Below are 22,435 nucleotides of genomic sequence, written 5' to 3' on the forward strand. Positions count from 1 at the left end.
TTTTCGTGGTGTACGGCCGTCACCCTCTTCCCCCCCTCCCTACTCCCTTGCCCTCTGGTTTGCCCGCTGTGGATGAAATATCTTGTGATCTTTCCACCATATGGAAAGAGACCCAAAATTCTCTCTTACAGGCTTCATCACACATGAAGAAGTTTGCTGATAAGAAAAGAAGAGCTTCCCCCATTTTTTCTCCTGGAGACAAGGTATGGCTCTCCGCTAAATATGTCCGCTTCCGTGTCCCTAGCTACAAATTGGGACCACGCTATCTTGGTCCTTTCAAAATTTTGTGCCAGATTAATCCTGTCTCTTACAAACTTCTTCTTCCTCCTTCTCTTCGTATTCCTAATGCCTTTCACGTTTCTCTTCTTAAACCACTCATCATCAACCGTTTCTCTCCCAAACTTGTTTCTCCCACTCCTGTTTCCGGCTCCTCGGACATCTTCTCCGTAAAGGAGATACTGGCCTCCAAGAAGGTCAGAGGGAAAACTTTTTTTTTGGTCGATTGGGAGGGTTGTGGTCCTGAAGAGAGATCCTGGGAACCTGAGGACAATATCCTAGACAAAAGTCTGCTCCTCAGGTTCTCAGGCTCTAAGAAGAGGGGGAGACCCAAGGGGGGGGGTACTGTTACGCCGAGCGCTCCGGGTCCCCGCTCCTCCCCGGAGCGCTCGCTACACTCTCGCTACTGCAGCGCTCCGGTCAGATCCACTGACCCGGTGCGCTGCGATACCGCCTCCAGCCGGGATGCGATTCGCGATGCGGGTGGAGCCCGCTCGCGATGCGCACCCCGGCTCCCGTACCTGACTCGCTCTCCGTCGGTCCTGTCCCGGCGCGCGCGGCCCCGCTCCCTAGGGCGCGCGCGCGCCGGGTCTCTGCGATTTAAAGGGTCACTGCGCCGCTGATTGGCGCAAGTGGTTCTAATTAGTGTGTTCACCTGTGCACTCCCTATGTATACCTCACTTCCCCTGCACTCCCTCGCCGGATCTTGTTGCCATTGTGCCAGTGAAAGCGTTTCCTTGTGTGTTCCTAGCCTGTGTTCCAGACCTCCTGCCGTTGCCCCTGACTACGATCCTTGCTGCCTGCCCCGACCTTCTGCTACGTCCGACCTTGCTTCTGTCTACTCCCTTGTACCGCGCCTATCTTCAGCAGTCAGAGAGGTTGAGCCGTTGCTAGTGGATACGACCTGGTCACTACCGCCGCAGCAACACCATCCCGCTTTGCGGCGGGCTCTGGTGAAAACCAGTAGTGACTTAGAACCGGTCCACTAGCACGGTCCACGCCAATCCCTCTCTGGCACAGAGGATCCACCTCCTGCCAGCCGGCATCGTGACAGAGGCAGTTTTATAGTAGTTATATTCTTGTATATAGGAGCAGTATTATAGTAGTTATATTCTTGTATATAGGAGCAGTATTATAGTAGTTATATTCTTGTATATAGGAGCAGTATTATAGTAGTTATATTCTTGTATATAGGAGGCAGTATTATAGTAGTTATATTCTTGTATATAGGAGGCAGTATTATAGTTGTTATATTCTTGTATATAGGAGCAGTATTATAGTAGTTATATTCTTGCATATAGGAGCAGTATTATAGTAGTTATATTCTTGTATATAGGAGGCAGTATTATAGTAGTTATATTCTTGTATATAGGAGGCAGTATTATAGTAGTTATATTCTTGTATATTGGTGGCAGTATTATAGTAGTTATATTCTTGTATATAGGAGCAGTATTATAGTAGTTATATTCTTGTACATAGGAGCAGAATTATAGTAGTTATATTCTTGTATATAGGAGCAGTATTATAGTAGTTATATTCTTGTATATAGGAGCAGTATTATAGTAGTTATATTCTTGTATATAGGAGCAGTATTATAGTAGTTATATTCTTGTATAAAGGAGCAGTATTATAGTAGTTATATTCTTGTATATAGGAAGGAGGCAGTATTATAGTAGTTATATTCTTGTATATAGGAGCAGCATTATAGTAGTTATATTCTTGTATATAGGAGGCAGTATTATAGTAGTTATATTCTTGTATATAGGAGTAGTATTATAGTAGTTATATTCTTGTATATAGGAGCAGTATTATAGTAGATATATTCTTGTATATAGGAGCAGTATTATAGTAATTATATTCTTGTATATGGGAGCAGTATTATAGTAGTTATATTCTTGTATATAGGAGCAGTATTATAGTAATTATATTCTTGTATATAGGAGGCAGTATTATAGTAGTTATATTCTTGTATATAGGAGAAGTATTATAGTAGTTATATTCTTGTATATAGGGGCAGTATTATAGTAGTTATATTCTTGTATAAAGGAGCAGTATTATAGTAGTTATATTCTGGTATATAGGAGCAGTATTATAGTAGTTATATTCTTGTATATAGGAGCAGTATTATAGTAGTTATATTCTTGTATAAAGGAGCAGTATTATAGTAGTTATATTCTTGTATATAGGAAGGAGGTAGTATTATAGTAGTTATATTCTTGTATATAGGAGCAGCATTATAGTAGTTATATTCTTGTATATAGGAGCAGTATTATAGTAGTTATATTCTTGTATATAGGAGACAGTATTATAGTAGTTCTATTCTTGTATATAGGAGCAGTAGTATAGTAGTTATATTCTTGTATATAGGAGCAATATTATAGTAGTTATATTCTTGTATATAGGAGTAGTATTATAGTAGTTATATTCTTGTATATAGGAGGCAGTATTATAGTAGTTATATTCTTGTATATAGGAGTAGTATTATAGTAGTTATATTCTTGTATATAGGAGCAGTATTATAGTAGTTATATTCTTGTATATAGGAGCAGTATTATAGTAGTTATATTCTTGTATATAGGAGTAGTATTATAGTAGATATATTCTTGTATATAGGAGCAGTATTATAGTAATTATATTCTTGTATATAGGAGGCAGTATTATAGTAGTTATATTCTTGTATATAGGAGAAGTATTATAGTAGTTATATTCTTGTATATAGGGGCAGTATTATAGTAGTTATATTCTTGTATATAGGAGCAGTATTATAGTAATTATATTCTTGTATATAGGAGGCAGTATTATAGTAGTTATATTCTTGTATATAGGAGCAGTATTATAGTAATTATATTCTTGTATATAGGAGCAGTATTATAGTAGTTATATTCTTGTATATAGGAGCAGTATTATAGTAGTTATATTCCTGTATATAGGAGCAGTATTATAGTAGTTATATTCTTGTATATAGGAGCAGTATTATAGTAGTTATATTCTTGTATATAGGAGCAGTATTATAGTAGTTATATTCTTGTATATAGGAGCAGTATTATAGTAGTTATTGTTACGCCGAGCGCTCCGGGTCCCCGCTCCTCCCCGGAGCGCTCGCTACACTCTCCCCACTGCAGCGCTCCGGTCAGATCCACTGACCCGGGGCGCTGCGATTCTGCTTCCAGCCGGGATGCGATCCGCGATGCGGGTAGCGCCCGCTCGCGATGCGCACCCCGGCTCCCGTACCTGACTCGCTCTCCCTCGGTCCTGTCCCGGCGCGCGCGGCCCCGCTCCCTAGGGCGCGCGCGCGCCGGGTCTTTGCGATTTAAAGGGCCACTGCGCCGCTGATTGGCGCAGTGATTCCAATTAGTGTGTTCACCTGTGCACTTCCCTATATCACCTCACTTCCCCTGCACTCCCTTGCCGGATCTTGTTGCCATCGTGCCAGTGAAAGCGTTTCCTTGTGTGTTCCTAGCCTGTGTTCCAGACCTCCTGCCGTTGCCCCTGACTACGATCCTTGCTGCCTGCCCCGACCTTCTGCTACGTCCGACCTTGCTTCTGTCTACTCCCTTGTACCGCGCCTATCTTCAGCAGTCAGAGAGGTTGAGCCGTTGCTAGTGGATACGACCTGGTCACTACCGCCGCAGCAAGTCCATCCCGCTTTGCGGCGGGCTCTGGTGAAAACCAGTAGTGACTTAGAACCGATCCACTAGCACGGTCCACGCCAATCCCTCTCTGGCACAGAGGATCCACTACCTGCCAGCCGGCATCGTGACAGTAGATCCGGCCATGGATCCCGCTGAAGTTCCTCTGCCAGTTGTTGCTGACCTCACCACGGTGGTCGCCCAGCAGTCACAACAGATAGCGCAACAAGGCCAACAGCTGTCTCAACTGACCGTTATGCTACAGCAGTTACTACCACAGCTTCAGCAATCATCTCCTCCGCCAGCTCCTGCACCTCCTCCGCAGCGAGTGGCCGCCTCTGGTCTACGCCTATCCTTGCCGGATAAATTTGATGGGGACTCTAAGTTTTGCCGTGGCTTTCTTTCCCAATGTTCCCTGCACCTGGAGATGATGTCGGACCAGTTTCCCACTGAAAGGTCTAAGGTGGCTTTCGTAGTCAGCCTTCTGTCTGGAAAAGCTCTGTCATGGGCCACACCGCTCTGGGACCACAATGACCCCGTCACTGCCTCTGTACACTCCTTCTTCTCGGAAATCCGAAGTGTCTTTGAGGAACCTGCCCGAGCCTCTTCTGCTGAGACTGCCCTGTTGAACCTGGTCCAGGGTAATTCTTCCGTTGGCGAGTATGCCGTACAATTCCGTACTCTTGCTTCAGAATTATCCTGGAATAATGAGGCCCTCTGCGCGACCTTTAAAAAAGGCCTATCCAGCAACATTAAAGATGTTCTGGCCGCACGAGAAATCCCTGCTAATCTACATGAACTCATTCACCTAGCCACTCGCATTGACATGCGTTTTTCCGAAAGGCGTCAGGAGCCCTGCCAAGATATGGACTCTGTTCGCACGAGGCGTTTCTTCTCCTCGGCTCCTCTCTCCTCTGGTCCCCTGCAATCCGTTCCTGTGCCTCCTGCCATGGAGGCTATGCAGGTCGACCGGTCTCGCCTGACACCTCAAGAGAGGACACGACGCCGCATGGAGAATCTCTGCCTGTACTGTGCTAGTACCGAACACTTCCTGAGGGATTGTCCTATCCGTCCTCCCCGCCTGGAAAAACGTACGCTGACTCCGCACAAAGGTGAGACAGTCCTTGATGTCTACTCTGCTTCTCCACGTCTTACTGTGCCTGTGCGGATGTCTGCCTCTGCCTTCTCCTTCTCTACTATGGCCTTCTTGGACTCTGGATCTGCAGGAAATTTTATTTTGGCCTCTCTCGTCAACAGGTTCAACATCCCAGTGACCAGTCTCGCCAGACCCCTTTACATCAATTGTGTAAACAATGAAAGATTGGACTGTACCATACGTTTCCGCACGGAGCCCCTTCTAATGTGTATCGGATCTCATCACGAGAGGATTGAACTTTTGGTCCTCCCCAATTGCACTTCTGAAATTCTCCTTGGACTTCCCTGGCTTCAACTTCATTCCCCAACCCTGGATTGGTCCACTGGGGAGATCAAGAGTTGGGGGCCCTCTTGTTCCAAGGACTGTCTAAAACCGGTTCCCAGCAAACCTTGCCGTGACTCTGTGGTTCCTCCAGTAACCGGTCTCCCTAAGGCCTATATGGACTTTGCGGATGTTTTCTGCAAAAAACAAGCTGAGACTCTACCTCCTCACAGGCCTTATGATTGTCCTATTGACCTCCTCCCGGGCACTACTCCACCCCGGGGCAGAATTTATCCTCTGTCCGCCCCAGAGACTCTTGCCATGTCTGAATACGTCCAGGAAAATTTAAAAAAGGGCTTTATCCGTAAATCCTCCTCTCCTGCCGGAGCCGGATTTTTCTTTGTGTCCAAAAAAGATGGCTCCCTACGTCCTTGCATTGACTACCGCGGTCTTAATAAAATCACGGTTAAGAACCGCTACCCCCTACCCCTCATCTCTGAACTCTTTGATCGCCTCCAAGGTGCCCACATCTTTACTAAACTGGACTTAAGAGGTGCTTATAATCTCATCCGCATCAGAGAGGGGGATGAATGGAAAACGGCATTTAACACCAGAGATGGACACTTTGAGTATCTGGTCATGCCCTTTGGCCTGTGCAACGCCCCTGCCGTCTTCCAAGACTTTGTTAATGACATTTTTCGTGATCTTTTATACTCTTGTGTTGTTGTATATCTGGACGATATCCTAATTTTTTCTGCCAATCTAGAAGAACACCGCCAGCATGTCCGTATGGTTCTTCAGAGACTTCGTGACAATCAACTCTATGCCAAAATTGAGAAATGTCTGTTTGAATGCCAATCTCTTCCTTTTCTAGGATACTTGGTCTCTGGCCAGGGATTACAAATGGATCCAGACAAACTCTCTGCCGTCTTAGATTGGCCACGCCCCTCCGGACTCCGTGCTATCCAACGCTTTTTGGGGTTCGCCAATTATTACAGGCAATTTATTCCACATTTTTCTACCGTTGTGGCTCCTATCGTGGCTTTAACCAAAAAAAATGCCGATCCCAAGTCTTGGCCTCCTCAAGCGGAAGACGCCTTTAAACGACTCAAGTCTGCCTTTTCTTCGGCTCCCGTGCTCTCCAGACCTGACCCTTCCAAACCCTTCCTATTGGAGGTTGATGCCTCCTCAGTGGGAGCTGGAGCTGTTCTTCTACAAAAAAATTCTTCCGGGCATGCTGTCACTTGTGGTTTTTTTTCTAGGACCTTCTCTTCGGCGGAGAGGAACTACTCCATCGGGGATCGAGAGCTTCTAGCCATCAAATTAGCACTTGAGGAATGGAGGCATCTGCTGGAGGGATCAAGATTTCCAGTTATTATTTACACCGATCACAAGAACCTCTCCTACCTCCAGTCTGCCCAACGGCTGAATCCTCGCCAGGCCCGGTGGTCTCTGTTCTTTGCCCGATTTAATTTTGAAATTCACTTTCGGCCTGCCGATAAGAACATTAGGGCCGATGCTCTCTCTCGTTCCTCGGATGCCTCGGAAGTTGAACTCTCTCCACAACACATCATTCCTCCTGACTGCCTGATTTCCACTTCTCCAGCCTCCATCAGGCAAACTCCTCCAGGAAAGACCTTTGTTTCTCCACGCCAACGCCTCGGAATCCTCAAATGGGGTCACTCCTCCCATCTCGCAGGTCATGTGGGCATCAAGAAATCTGTGCAACTCATCTCCCGCTTCTATTGGTGGCCGACTCTGGAGACGGATGTTGTGGACTTTGTACGAGCCTGCACTATCTGTGCCCGGGATAAGACTCCTCGCCAGAAGCCCGCTGGTTTTCTTCATCCCCTGCCTGTCCCCGATCAGCCTTGGTCTCTGATTGGTATGGATTTTATTACTGATTTACCCCCTTCCCGTGGCAACACTGTTATTTGGGTGGTCGTTGATCGATTCTCCAAAATGGCACATTTCATCCCTCTTCCTGGTCTTCCTTCAGCGCCTCAGTTGGCTAAACAATTTTTTGTACACATTTTTCGTCTTCACGGGTTTCCCACACAGATTGTCTCGGATAGAGGCGTCCAATTCGTGTCTAAATTCTGGAGGGCTCTCTGTAAACAACTCAAGATTAAATTAAATTTTTCTTCTGCATATCATCCCCAATCCAATGGACAAGTGGAAAGAATTAACCAGGTCTTGGGTGATTATTTACGACATTTTGTTTCCTCCCGCCAGGATGACTGGGCAGATCTCCTTCCATGGGCCGAATTCTCGTATAACTTCCGAGTCTCTGAATCTTCCTCCAAATCCCCATTTTTCGTGGTGTACGGCCGTCACCCTCTTCCCCCCCTCCCTACTCCCTTGCCCTCTGGTCTGCCCGCTGTGGATGAAATTTCTCGTGACCTTTCCATCATATGGAGAGAGACCCAAAATTCTCTCTTACAGGCTTCATCACGCATGAAGAAGTTCGCGGATAAGAAAAGAAGAGCTCCTCCCATTTTTTCCCCTGGAGACAAGGTATGGCTCTCCGCTAAATATGTCCGCTTCCGTGTCCCTAGCTACAAGTTGGGACCACGCTATCTTGGTCCTTTCAAAATTTTGTGTCAGATTAATCCTGTCTCTTACAAACTTCTTCTTCCTCCTTCTCTTCGTATTCCTAATGCCTTTCACGTTTCTCTTCTTAAACCACTCATCATCAACCGTTTCTCTCCCAAATCTGTTCCCCCCACTCCTGTTTCCGGCTCCTCGGACATCTTCTCCGTCAAAGAGATTCTGGCATCTAAGAAGGTCAGAGGGAAGACCTTTTTTTTGGTGGATTGGGAGGGTTGTGGTCCAGAAGAGAGATCCTGGGAACCTGAGGACAACATCCTAGACAAAAGTCTGCTCCTCAGGTTCTCAGGCTCTAAGAAGAGGGGGAGACCCAAGGGGGGGGGTACTGTTACGCCGAGCGCTCCGGGTCCCCGCTCCTCCCCGGAGCGCTCGCTACACTCTCCCCACTGCAGCGCTCCGGTCAGATCCACTGACCCGGGGCGCTGCGATTCTGCTTCCAGCCGGGATGCGATCCGCGATGCGGGTAGCGCCCGCTCGCGATGCGCACCCCGGCTCCCGTACCTGACTCGCTCTCCCTCGGTCCTGTCCCGGCGCGCGCGGCCCCGCTCCCTAAGGCGCGCGCGCGCCGGGTCTTTGCGATTTAAAGGGCCACTGCGCCGCTGATTGGCGCAGTGATTCCAATTAGTGTGTTCACCTGTGCACTTCCCTATATCACCTCACTTCCCCTGCACTCCCTTGCCGGATCTTGTTGCCATCGTGCCAGTGAAAGCGTTTCCTTGTGTGTTCCTAGCCTGTGTTCCAGACCTCCTGCCGTTGCCCCTGACTACGATCCTTGCTGCCTGCCCCGACCTTCTGCTACGTCCGACCTTGCTTCTGTCTACTCCCTTGTACCGCGCCTATCTTCAGCAGTCAGAGAGGTTGAGCCGTTGCTAGTGGATACGACCTGGTCACTACCGCCGCAGCAAGTCCATCCCGCTTTGCGGTGGGCTCTGGTGAAAACCAGTAGTGACTTAGAACCGATCCACTAGCACGGTCCACGCCAATCCCTCTCTGGCACAGAGGATCCACTACCTGCCAGCCGGCATCGTGACAGTTATATTCTTGTATATAGGAGGCAGTATTATAGTAGGTATATTCTTGTATATAGGAGCAATATTATAGTAGGTATATTCTTGTATATAGGGGGCAGTATTATAGTAGTTATATTTTTTTTAGTTAGGAGCAGTATTATAGTAGTTATATTCTTGTATATAGGAGCAATATTATAGTAGTTATATTCTTGTATATAGGAGCAGTATTATAGTAGTTATATTCTTGTACATAGGAGCAGTATTATAGTAGTTATATTCTTGGATATAGGAGCAGTATTATAGTAGTTATATTCTTGTATATAGAAGCAGTATTATAGAGGTTATATTCTTGTATATAGGAGCAGTATTATAGTAGTTATATTCTTGTATATAGGAGCAGTATTATAGTAGTTATATTCTTGTATATAGGACTCAGTATTATAGTAGATATATTCTTTTATATAGGAGGCAGTATTATAGTACTTATATTCTTGTATATAGGAGCAGTATTATAGTAGTTATATTCTTGTATATAGGAGGCAGTATTATAGTAGTTATATTCTTGTATATAGGAGGAGTATTATAGTAGTTATATTCTTGTATATAGGAGCAGTATTATAGTAGTTATATTCTTGAATATAGGAGCAGTATTATAGTAGGTATATTCTTGTATATAGGGGGCAGTATTATAGTAGTTATATTTTTTTTAGTTAGGAGCAGTATTATAGTAGCTATATTTGTGTACATAGGACCCAGTATGGGGAATGGATGATATCTAGATTAGCTGGGATCTTGTACCCTGACAGCTTATTATGACATTTCTCGCTGACATTTCATGATGATTCATCACTTAGTCGCCCTAAGATGAAGAAGATATTATGATTCATTGTAGAGCGCGGCCTGGAGCTGCTCGCATCTTGGTATTAACAGTTCATAGAATGAGTGATACTTTATCTTCATGATACGGAGGCTGGACGTTCTCTTACCTTCCCGCAATGCTTGCATTTTCCCTCTTGCCGCCGTCGGTGTACCCAGTGATGCCTCACCAAATTCTGCTGGTTAGAACAACAAGAAAAATGTCTGACCTGAGGAAAAACCATTAGAGCGTAGGTCAGGCTGGATATCCGGGGTGGGCACTGACAGCAACAAGAGAAGTAGAGACAGGGGCTTAAAGGGGTACTCTGCCCCTAGACATCTTGTCCCCTATCTGAAGGGGTATGATGTCATCCGTGCCAGATAACTGGCGATGCGGGGCGGAGGCTCATGACGTCACGGTCACGCCCTGCTCGTGACATCATGGCCATGCCCCCCCAATGCAAGTCTATGGGAGGGGGGCGTGATGGCCGTCACGCCCTCTCCCATAGACTTGCATTGAGGGGGCGTGGTTGTGATGTCATAATCCTCCGGCGCTGTACCTGACGCTCTTAACAAATGCCGTGTGCAGCACGGAGATCGCGGGGGTCCCCAGCAGCGGGACCCCCGCGATCAGACATCTTATCCCCCATCCTTTGGATAGGGGATAAAATGTCTAGGGGCGGAGTACCCCTTTAAGGAGCATCTCCGCCCCAAATAAAGAAATATATTATAGTTTGCTACTATAATACATGTCGATTTTGTACTAACCAATAACCAATCACGTTGCAGGGTGGCGGTTGCCAGACAGGGGGAGCTTCTTCTGTAAAACACCTTACAAGTAGGGGGTCACTATTGACCGCAGCATGTGAGGGGTTAAACTTCTGCAATCTCGTCGGTACACTGAACAGTACCCACAAGATCATAATGATGGATATAGCTGTCATTGGTCATTAAGGGGTTAATGTTGACCTAGTTAACTAATGTCCATATTCAAAAGTGAATGGGGCCAATGCAATGCGCTGAGGTATAGGTCAACATTCCTTTTTGATAGATATTGATGTATACCCCAAAGGGGAAAACGTCATGTGAACAGGCACTTAAAGGGGTACTCCGCTGCTAGACATCTTATCCCCTATGCAATGGATAGAGGATAAGATGTCTGATCGCATTGGGCCCCCCCGCAATCTTCCGCAGCACCCGGCATTCTAAACAAACACCGGGTTCCTGCTGTAGTGGTCGTGAGGTCACAACCACGCCCCCTCGTGGTGTCATGGCCACGCCCCCTCCATTCATGTCTATGGGAGGGGGCCTGTCGTCCGACAGGCCCCCTTCCATAGACATAAATGGAGGGGGCGAGGCCGTGACTTCACGAGGGGGTGTGGCCGTGACATCACGATCACAGCCTTCGGCTCCGAGCTTTTTGAACAAAATGAGTACCCCTTTAAAGGGGTACTCCACTGCTCAGCGTTTGGAACAAACTGTTCCGTACGCTAGAGCCTGCGGCAGAAGCTCATGACGTCACGCCCCGCCCCCCTAGATGCAAGTCTGTGGGAGGGGGCGTGACTTGACATCATGAAGGGGGCGGGGCTATGACATCACAAGCTCCCGCCGCCGGATCCAGCGTTCGGAACAGTTTGTCCCAAATGCTGAGCAGCGGAGTACCTCTTTAAATGAGAACAAAATAAAGTAATGTAATGACCATATGAGGGGAACAAACACAAAGTAAAAAAAAAAAAGAAAACAACAAGAAACAGCTTGTAGTCCCTCCCCCTATATATCTCTCCCCAAATAAAAAATAGTCGCCCGGACCCAGCGCTCTGAACATAATGTTCTGTCCTTTGGATCGGGTATAAGATGTCTAGGGGCGGAATACCCCTTTAAAGTTAGTAGGGTTCGGTTTACTAGGGTAAGAGTTATAAAGATTAGTAGGGTAAGGGTTAGTAGGGTTAAATTTAGAGCTAGTAGGGCTAGGATTAGGGTTAATAATCTTACAATTACTAGGGTTATAGATAACAGGATTATTTTTAAAGATTTTGGGGGAGATTTATCCAAACCTGTCCAGAGGGAAAGTTGCCCAGTTGCCCATAGCAACCAATCAGATCTCTTCTTTCATTTTTAATAAGGCCTCAGCAAAATGAAAGAAGTGATCTGATTGGTTGCTATGGGCAACTGGGCAACTTTTCCTCTGGACAGGTTTTGATAAATCTCCCCCTTTATGTACGAAGGTGAGATACAACGTAACCAGAAAAATCCAAAACAGAGTAAGGCTGGGTTCACACTACGATTTGAACTACGGTTCCCGTATACGGCTGGGAGGAGGGGGCGGGGCTTATCCGCGGCGCCCTCACTCAGCCGTATTCGGGAACCGTATTTAATGTATGTCTATGAGCCGACGAGAGTGAACTGCAGCCTCCGGTCGGCTGCGTTTTCGGCCGTATGCGGTTTCCCGACCGCAGGCAAAAACGTGGTCGACCACGTTTTTGCCTGCGGTCGGGAAACTGCATACGGCCGAAAAACAGCCGACCGGAGGCTATGGTTCACTCCGGTCGGCTCATAGACACGATTAAGCCCCGCCCACCCCTCCTCCCAGCCGTATATGGGAACCGTAGTTACAAACCGTAGTGTGAACCCAGCCCAACACAGATCATTAGAAGAGATTTATTAGGGTTTAGGTTAATAGGATTAGCGATAGACCCTCTTCACACTATGGAATTTCACTTGCAGCAGACTCCCATCGATCTCAATGGGACTCTGCTGCTCTATTCAGACCACGGAAGTTCTGTAAAGAAACTTCCAAAACGGATTTTTATTCCGCCGGAAGATTGAACATGATTCCGCCAGAGAAGTCCCAGCACTGCAGTGAATGGGACGGCGCTTTCTGTCCGCAGACATTAAGCGCCGATTCCAGAGGAGGCTGCTGTAAGTGGAATTTCTGTAGTGTGAACGGGACCGTATCATTAGAAGAATTAGGATTCGGTTTGGGGTCCCTAGCCCTACTAATCCTAAGGCTAGGTTCACACTGTGGAATTTCTGGGCAGAATTTCTGCCGGAGGTCGAGCCGGCGGCACTAGGACCGCGGGGACTACATTGCCGTCCCCATAGATGGCAATGCATTTCTGAGCAGAACTCCCAAAAGATCCACCCAAAAATGCATTGCAGTCTATGGTGGCAGCAATGCAGTCTGCTCGGTCCTAGTGCCGCCGGCTCGATCTCTGGCAGAAATTCTGCCCAGAAATTCTGCAGTGAGAACCCAGCCTTATGGTTAGGATTTGAGTTAGTAGGGTAAGGCCAGGTTCACACTGCAGAATTTGTGCACTGAATTCTGCATAAAAATTCTGCATTTATAGCCAATACACTTCTATGGAATTCTTGGAGCGGAAATTCTGCAGCAGAAATTCTGCTGTGTGAATGGGACAGCGGAATATTATTGAAATGTATTGGCTTTAAATTCATGCAGAATAAGGCAGAATCTGTGCGGAATCCATGCAGAAATTCTGCATACATTCCACACAAATTCCACACTGATTCCACAAATTATAAAAAAAACTGCGGAATTCTGCACAGAACCAATGCGGATTCAGAATTCATGCAGATATATGGAATTTCCGTTGTGTGAACGCGGCCCAATGTTCATACGTCAAAATTTCCGCACAGACTTCTGCATGGAAATTCTGCATGTGTTTATAGCTTATGAACTTCAATGGGATTCCGCAGTACTGCAGTATTTCCGCATCGGTCTTTCCGCTGCGGAAATTCCGCATTCCGCAAAAAAAAAGGGCCTGTCCTAAATTTATGCAGAACTCAGATGCGGAAGCCAATTGAAATGAATGGGGCTTTTTTTTTTTCTCCGCAAAATGCCGAATTTAAGCAAATTTCATGCGGAATTTGCGCAGATTCCACACAAAATTTAAAAAAGGAATGAAAGAAAAGCCTCATTTTCTTTGCACAGAGAATTCATGCGGAATTAAAGGGGTATTCCAGGAAAAAAACTTTTTTATATATATCAACTGGCTCCAGAAAGTTAAACAGATTTGTAAATTACTTCTATTAAAAAATCTTAATCCTTTCAGTACTTATGAGCTTCTGAAGTTAAGGTTGTTCTTTTCTGTCTAAATCCTCTCTGATGACACCTGTACCGGGAAACGCCCAATTTAGAAGAGGTTTGCTATGGGGATTTGCTTCAAAACTGGGTGTTTCCCGAGACAGGTGTCATCAGAGAGGATTTAGACAGAAAAGAAAAACCTTAACTTCAGAAGCTCATAAGTACTGGACGGATTAAGATTTTTTAATAGAAGTAATTTACAAATCTGTTTAACTTTCTGGAGCCAGTTGATATATAAAAAAGTTTTTTCCTGGATAACCCCTTTAATGCAGTATATTCCGCATGAATTATGCAGAAATTCCACATATATGCAGAATTTTCAAAGTGTGAACATAGCCTTAGGGTTTGCAGGGTTACAATAGTTAGTTTTACTAGGGTTAGAGCCCGGGTGCATTCACACCACGTTTTTGCAATATGGCAGCCGGATCCGGCGAAAGAATGTAAAAAACATTCATTCAAATGAATCCGGCTGCCGTATTGCAAAAACGTGGTGTGAATGCACCCTTAGTAGGATTAAAGTACAGTAAGGTTATAATTACTCAGGGTTAATAGGGTTAGGGTTAGTAGGATATGGAATGGGGTTAAAGGGGTTATCCAGGAAAAAACTTTTTTTTATATATCAACTGGCTCCACAATGTTAAACAGATTTGTAAATTTCTTCTATTAAAAAATATTAATCCTTTCAGTACTTATGAGCTGCTGAAGTTGAGTTGTTCTTTTCTGTCTAAGTGCTCTCTGATGACACCCATCTCGGGAACTATCCAAAGTAGAAGCAAATCCCCATAGCAAACCTCTTCTATTCTGTGCAGTTCCCGAGACAAGCAGAGATGTCAGCAGAGAGCACTATTGCCAGACAGAAAAGAACAACTCAACTTTAGCAGCTGATAATTATTAGAAGGATTAAGATTTATTTTTTTTATAGAAGTAATTTTACAAATCTGTTTAACTTTCTGGAGCCAGTTGATATATAAAAAAATTTTTTTTTCCTGGAATACCCCTTTAATATTAGTAGGGTTGGGACTAGTAGCATTAGAGTTAGGGTTAGTAAGGTTACGATTACTAGGGTTAAAGTGATTAGGGCTAAAGGGGTACTCCGCTGCTAACAAGTGTGAATAGGTCCTAGCGGAATCACGGAGCATACACAGTATGCCCCGCCCCCTCATGACGTCACACCCCACCTACTCAATGCAAGTGTATGGGAGGGGGCGTGACAGCCGTCACGCCCCCTCCCATACACTAGCATTGAGGGGGCGGGGCGTGCTGTCCTGAGGGGGCGGGGCTATTAAATCACGAGCTCCCGTGTCGGCTCCAGCGTTCAGAACAGTTTCTTCCAAACGCTGAGCAGCGGAGTACCCCTTTAAAGGGGTTCTCCACTGCTAGACATCTTATCCTCTATCCAAAGGATAGGGGATAAGATGTCTGATCACGGGGGTCCCACGATCTCTGTGCAGCACCCCTTGTTTATTTAGAACGCTGGGTGAGGGCGCCAGGGGTCATGATGTTATGGCCACGCCCCCTGGTGACATCATGCCAAGTCCCCTTAATACAAGTCTATGGGATGGCACGCCCCCTCCAATAGACTTGGAGGGGGCGTGGCATGACGTCACAAAGGGGGTGGCAGTGATGTCATGACCCCCGCTGCCACTCCAAGTGTTCGGAACAAAATGTTCCGAACACTGGGGCACCGGAGTACCCCTTTAAGCTTAGTAGAATAAAATTAGTGCTAGCAGGATCAGGGTTAGGATTTAAAGTTAGGGTTAGTAGAGTTAGGATTAGACTTATGAGCTTCTGAAGTTAAGGTTGTTCTTTTCTGTCTAAGTGCTCTCTGATGACACGTGTCTCGGGAACCGCCCAGTTTAGAAGCAAATCCCCATAGCAAACCTCTTCTAAACTGGGCGGTTCCCGAGACACGTGTCATCAGAGAGCACTTAGACAGAAAAGAACAACCTTAACTTCAGAAGCTCATAAGTACTGAAAGGATTAAGATTTTTTAATAGAAGTAATTTACAAATCTGTTTAACGTTCTGGAGCCAGTTGATATGTAAAAAAAAGTTTTTTCCTGAATAACCCCATTAAGGCCAAAAGGTTTGGGTTTGGACAAATCCAAATTTTGGAAAAATTCTGAACAATTTTGACAAGTTCCGAATCAATTCATTTATCTTTTTTTTTTTTTTTCCTACATTTTCCCCCAATACCACAAAATAAATACATAAATGTATAAAAAACATAAATGTATAAAAAAAAATGACCTATAAATAAATAATAATAATAAAAATGTATATTATTAATATAAACAATAATACAAATATTATTAATAATAATACAAATACAAATAATAATATAAATAATACAATTATTATTAATATTATTAATAATAATACAAATAATAATAATAATAATAATAATAATAAATAAGCATAATAAAAAAACTAAATAGAGAACAACTGAACAAGAAAACTTTTTACAGCAAATCTGTAACTGGATGTGACTGATGTTTTGGTCTAGAGACTGGAACCCAACAATAGTATATACCGTATACTGCATACAGCAACAGTATATAGCGTTGTGTTTGTCATCAAAGGTTTGTCTGAAAGTCAAATTTTGGGATATTTCCTCACCTTACCCCGGGTCATGCGGGAGTCGCACACACTTACCTCTCTCGGAGCTCGTGAGGTCACGTCACGAAACGTCGGTTTGCACCTAAAATTAATCTAAAGTTTCCATAGAAGAAAGGGCAATTAGGTTACGTGAAGAAGCGGCAACAATGATGCAATTTACCTAACAAAAAGTATAAAATTAAACTTTATTGAGGATATTAAGTGAATAAAACATTATTTTTGCTCAACATTTTGCTATCACTTACTCATTAGCCATATAATACTGTACTGCCTAACACAGCTGATGGTTTGTTACATTTGTTTCATCTTTTTATCCTGATTCCTCTTACAGCCAGCAGATGGCACCAACCTACCTTCTCCAGCTGATCCATACAGGCGACATGAACCACAATTTTACACGCTGCGCACTTTCTCCGTACGGCTGATTTCTAATGAAACAAGAAACATTAGTCAGAAAGCGACCAGCCATGCGCTGTGTCCTTAAAAGTGCAAGATATAAATGTGGATGAATAGATACAGTGCCAAGATAAATACTGTCCAGATGTTATACAGTGCCAAGATAAATACTGTCCAGATTTTATACAGTGCCCAGATAAATACGGTCCAGATTTCATACAGTGCCCAGATAAATACTGTCCAGATTTCATACAGTGCCCAGATAAATACTGTCCAGATGTTATACAGTGCCCAGATAAATACTGTCCAGATGTTATACAGTGCCCAGATAAATACTGTCCAGATGTTATACAGTGCCCAGATAAATACTGTCCAGATGTTATACAGTGCCCAGATAAATACTGTCCAGATGTTATACAGTGCCCAGATAAATACTTTACAGATTTTATGCAGTGCCCAGATAAATACTGTCCAGATGTTATACAGTGCCCAGATAAATACTGTCCAGATGTTACACAGTGCCCAGATAAATACTGTCCAGATGTTATACAGTGCCCAGATAAATACTGTCCAGATGTTATACAGTGCCCAGATAAATACTGTCCAGATGTTATACAGTGCCCAGATAAATACTGTCCAGATGTTATACAGTGCCCAGATAAATACTGTCCAGATGTTATACAGTGCCCAGATAAATACTATACAGATTTTATGCAGTGCCCAGATAAATACTGTCCAGATGTTATACAGTGCCCAGATAAATACTGTCCAGATGTTACACAGTGCCCAGATAAATACTGTCCAGATGTTATACAGTGCCTAGATAAATACTGTCCAGATGTTATACAGTGCCCAGATAAATACTGTCCAGATGTTACACAGTGCCCAGATAAATACTGTCCAGATGTTATACAGTGCCCAGATATATACTGTCCAGATGTTACACAGTGCCCAGATAAATACTGTCCAGATGTTATACAGTGCCCAGATAAATACTATACAGATTTTATGCAGTGCCCAGATAAATACTGTCCAGATTTTATACAGTGCCCAGATAAATACTGTCCAGATTTTATACAGTGCCCAGATAAATACTGTCCAGATGTTATACAGTGCCCAGATAAATACTGTCCAGATTTTATACAGTGGCCAGATAAATACTGTCCAGATTTTATACAGTGCCCAGATAAATACTGTCCAGATGTTATACAGTGCCCAGATAAATACTATCCAGATTGTATACAGTGTCCAGATACTGTCCTGATTTCATACAGTGCCAATATAAATACTGTCCAGATTTTATAAAGCGCCCAGATAAATACTGTCCAGAATTCATACAGTGCCCAGATAAATACTGTCCTGATTTTATACAGTGCCCAGATAAATACTGTCCAGATTTCATACAGTGTCCAGATAAATACTGTCCAGATTTTATACAGTGCCCAGATAAATACTGTCCAGTTTTTATACAGTGCCTAGATAAATACTATACAGATTTCATACAGTGTCCAGATAAATACTGTCCAGATTTTATACAGTGCCCAGATAAATACTATACAGATTTCATACAATGCTCAGATAAATACTGTTCAGATTTTATACAGTGCCCAGATAAATACTGTCCAGATTTCATACAGTGCCCAGATAAATACTGTCCAGATGTTATACAGTGCCCAGATAAATACTGTCCAGATGTTATACAGTGCCCAGATAAATACTGTCCAGATGTTATACAGTGCCCAGATAAATACTGTCCAGATGTTACACAGTGCCCAGATAAATACTGTCCAGATGTTATACAGTGCCCAGATATATACTGTCCAGATGTTACACAGTGCCCAGATAAATACTGTCCAGATGTTATACAGTGCCCAGATAAATACTATACAGATTTTATGCAGTGCCCAGATGAATACTGTCCAGATTTTATACAGTGCCCAGATAAATACTGTCCAGATTTTATACAGTGCCCAGATAAATACTGTCCAGATGTTATACAGTGCCCAGATAAATACTGTCCAGATTTTATACAGTGGCCAGATAAATACTGTCCAGATTTTATACAGTGCCCAGATAAATACTGTCCAGATGTTATACAGTGCCCAGATAAATACTATCCAGATTGTATACAGTGTCCAGATACTGTCCTGATTTCATACAGTGCCAATATAAATACTGTCCAGATTTTATAAAGCGCCCAGATAAATACTGTCCAGAATTCATACAGTGCCCAGATAAATACTGTCCTGATTTTATACAGTGCCCAGATAAATACTGTCCAGATTTCATACAGTGTCCAGATAAATACTGTCCAGATTTTATACAGTGCCCAGATAAATACTGTCCAGTTTTTATACAGTGCCTAGATAAATACTATACAGATTTCATACAGTGTCCAGATAAATACTGTCCAGATTTTATACAGTGCCCAGATAAATACTATACAGATTTCATACAATGCTCAGATAAATACTGTTCAGATTTTATACAGTGCCCAGATAAATACTGTCCAGTTTTTATACAGTGCCCAGATAAATATTGTTCAGATTTCATAAAGTGCCCAGATAAATACTGTCCAGATTTCATACAATGCTCAGATAAATATTGCCCAGATTCCATACAGCACACCATACAGAGCTTAGTAAAGCTTAGATTTCATTAAGACTGCCAGGCAGTTTCCAGATATATATTGGCCAGATTACATACAATTTGAATGTCCAGATAAATAATGCACATATTTCATACAGAGTGCCATGTAGTACCCACATTCAGTAATGTACAGTGTTCATAGAGAATGATATACAGTGCTCAGTTAAATAATGGACTGATTTCATACTGAGTAGCATAACGTGCCCAGATAAATTATTGCCCAATTTTTATACAGACTCCAATGCAGTGCCAAGATACATAATGCAAAGATTTTACATAGAGTTTAAAATGCAGATTTCATGCAGTCTGTCATACAGTGCCCAGATAAATAATGTAAGAGTTTCATACAGTGGCAAACAGAATTTTCAGACAAATATAGCCCAGATTTTACCCACAGTGTTATGCATTGCACAGATAAATAATGCATATTTCATGCAGCATGCCAAGCAGTGCTCAGATAAGTAATGCATGGATTTTATACAGAGTGCCAAACAATGCCCCGATAAATTATGTGAGGGTGGTTTCATACAGTGGAACACAGAACTCCCAGATAAATAATGCCCAGATTTCACCCAGGGTGCCATGCTGTGCCCAGATAAATAATGCCCAGATTTCATATAGAGTGCCAAATAGTGCCCAGATAAGTAATAAACAGACTTCATACAGAGTCTATATATAATGCCATGCTGTGCCCAGATAAATAGTGAACTAATTTCATACAGATGGCCATGTTGTGCCAAGATAAATAATGAACTGATTTCATAATGAGTGCCATGCTGTGCCCAGATAAATAGTGAACTGATTTCATACACAGTGCCATGCTGTGCCCAGATAAATTATGAACTGATTTCATACACAGTGCCATGCTGTGCCCAGATAAATAATGAACTGATTTCATACACAGTGCCATGCTGCGCCCAGATAAATAATGAACTGATTTCATAATGAGTGCCATGCTGTGCCCAGATAAATAGTGAACTGATTTCATACACAGTGCCATGCTGTGCCCAGATAAATAATGAACTGATTTCATACACAGTGCCATGCTGCGCCCAGATAAATAATGAACTGATTTCATAATGAGTGCCATGCTGTGCCCAGATAAATAGTGAACTGATTTCATACACAGTGCCATGCTGTGCCCAGATAAATAATGAACTGATTTCATACACAGTGCCATGCTGTGCCCAGATAAATAGTGAACTGATTTCATACACAGTGCCATGCTGTGCCCAGATAAATAATGAACTGATTTCATACACAGTGCCATGCTGTGCCCAGATAAATAATGAACTGATTTCATACACAGTGCCATGCTGTGCCCAGATAAATAATGAACTGATTTCATACACAGTGCCATGCTGTGCCCAGATAAATAATGAACTGATTTCATACACAGTGCCATGCTGTGCCCAGATAAATAGTGAACTGATTTCATACACAGTGCCATGCTGTGCCCAGATAAATAATGAACTGATTTCATACACAGTGCCATGCTGTGCCCAGATAAATAATGAACTGATTTCATACACAGTGCCATGCTGTGCCCAGATAAATAGTGAACTGATTTCATACACAGTGCCATGCTGTGCCCAGATAAATAGTGAACTGATTTCATACACAGTGCCATGCTGTGAGCAGGTCGTACCTTAAAACACCCAAGCTAAAATCCATACCTACTATGAGCAGATATGCAAATTAACTCCTCAAAATTTTTTGCCCAAATTTTTGTCCCAAATTACTGCACAAATAAGACCAGAATTTGCTTATGCAGATAAGACTGTGACGTATAGTGTCCAGATAGGACCACTGAGTGCCCACAATAGAGAGTGCCCCCTACAGTACTTTAGTGAGTGCCCCCCACAGTGCTCATATACAGCCTACAAAGGGGGTACCTATAAGTTTAGCTGTATACCACAATAGCTTGTATCCTATGCCCCACAGAAGAGGTGAGAGGGGTAATGGGGCATTTACCCAGATGCCCTGATACTCCGGTTACCCAGATTTCTTTTTACTTCTCCCCCTACATCAGTGTCAGTCTTCACTGCAATTTCCGGAATTCAATTCATCACCATGAACAGAGAGGGGAACGCTGCACTACATGAAATAGTTAAAGCACAGTAAAAAAAGAAAAAAGTTCAAAAATAATCAAAAATGTCACTTAAAGCTCCGGAGGTATCCCTAGGGCCAATGATGGAAGAGAACGGCTAAGATCACCCCCCCCCCATCCCCAAATCCCTCCGCTTTGTCAGTGCTGTCCACAGACACATAACACAACATGGCAGCCCATCCCTACGGGAGCGGGCCGAACTCATACACACTAATTCTTCTCCATGGCAACCCACATTGCTATGGCAACAGCCTAAAAAAATCTGCAGTTCAGTATTGGGGGCTAATCACTCCCCGTACACTTACTGCAGGGGATGAGCAGAGATAGCGGATTACTAACTTCTATTACACCAATGGGGGCTCTATGTGGCGGGTGCGGAGTAAACAGAGCCCGGGTGAGGCTGAGGTTACGGGGCCCCGGGGGCCGCTCCGAAAAAAACAAAAATATATTGAGTCTAATTAGTGAATATTGTGCAAATATAGATCCCAGCAGGTTGGGAGACAATGGGAAACAGCTGGACCCCTCTGCGTTTCGGGAAGCGTCGCTATTTCTGAAGCTCTGTTTGTTTGTTTTTTCTTGCAGCGCCATAAAGTGAGAAGTTCTTCGCATATGTGGCCTGCGTATCGGTTTCTAAATACTTTTTGACACATTTGGGGGAGATTCATCAAAACCTGTGCAGAGGAAAAGTTACTGAGTTGCCCATAGCAACCAATCAGATTGCTTCTTTTATTTTCCAGGGGCTTTGTTAAAAATGAAAGAAGCG

At 43.7% G+C, this 22,435-nt stretch overlaps 1 protein-coding gene across 7 annotated transcripts in view; it reads right to left on the minus strand.

Moving 5' to 3' along the window:
* DGKI (diacylglycerol kinase iota) overlaps nucleotides 1-22,435 on the minus strand; it is a 311,383-nt gene that overhangs the window by 152,049 nt on the left and 136,899 nt on the right. For 3 of the 7 annotated variants that reach the window (XM_056517740.1, XM_056517743.1, XM_056517739.1), the window contains exons 4-6: nucleotides 16,871-16,945; nucleotides 16,554-16,610; nucleotides 9,929-10,027 (exon numbers count right to left, since the gene is read on the minus strand). In XM_056517740.1, coding sequence (XP_056373715.1) covers nucleotides 9,929-10,027; nucleotides 16,554-16,610; nucleotides 16,871-16,945 — 231 coding nt within the window. The remainder of the gene's footprint in view (nucleotides 1-9,928; nucleotides 10,028-16,553; nucleotides 16,611-16,870; nucleotides 16,946-22,435) is intronic. The other 4 variants (XM_056517742.1, XM_056517746.1, XM_056517741.1 and 1 more) reach the window with 2 other exon arrangements.

Source organism: Hyla sarda, chromosome 4 (assembly GCF_029499605.1).
Source record: "Hyla sarda isolate aHylSar1 chromosome 4, aHylSar1.hap1, whole genome shotgun sequence".
Classification (NCBI taxonomy): Eukaryota; Metazoa; Chordata; class Amphibia; order Anura; family Hylidae; genus Hyla; species Hyla sarda.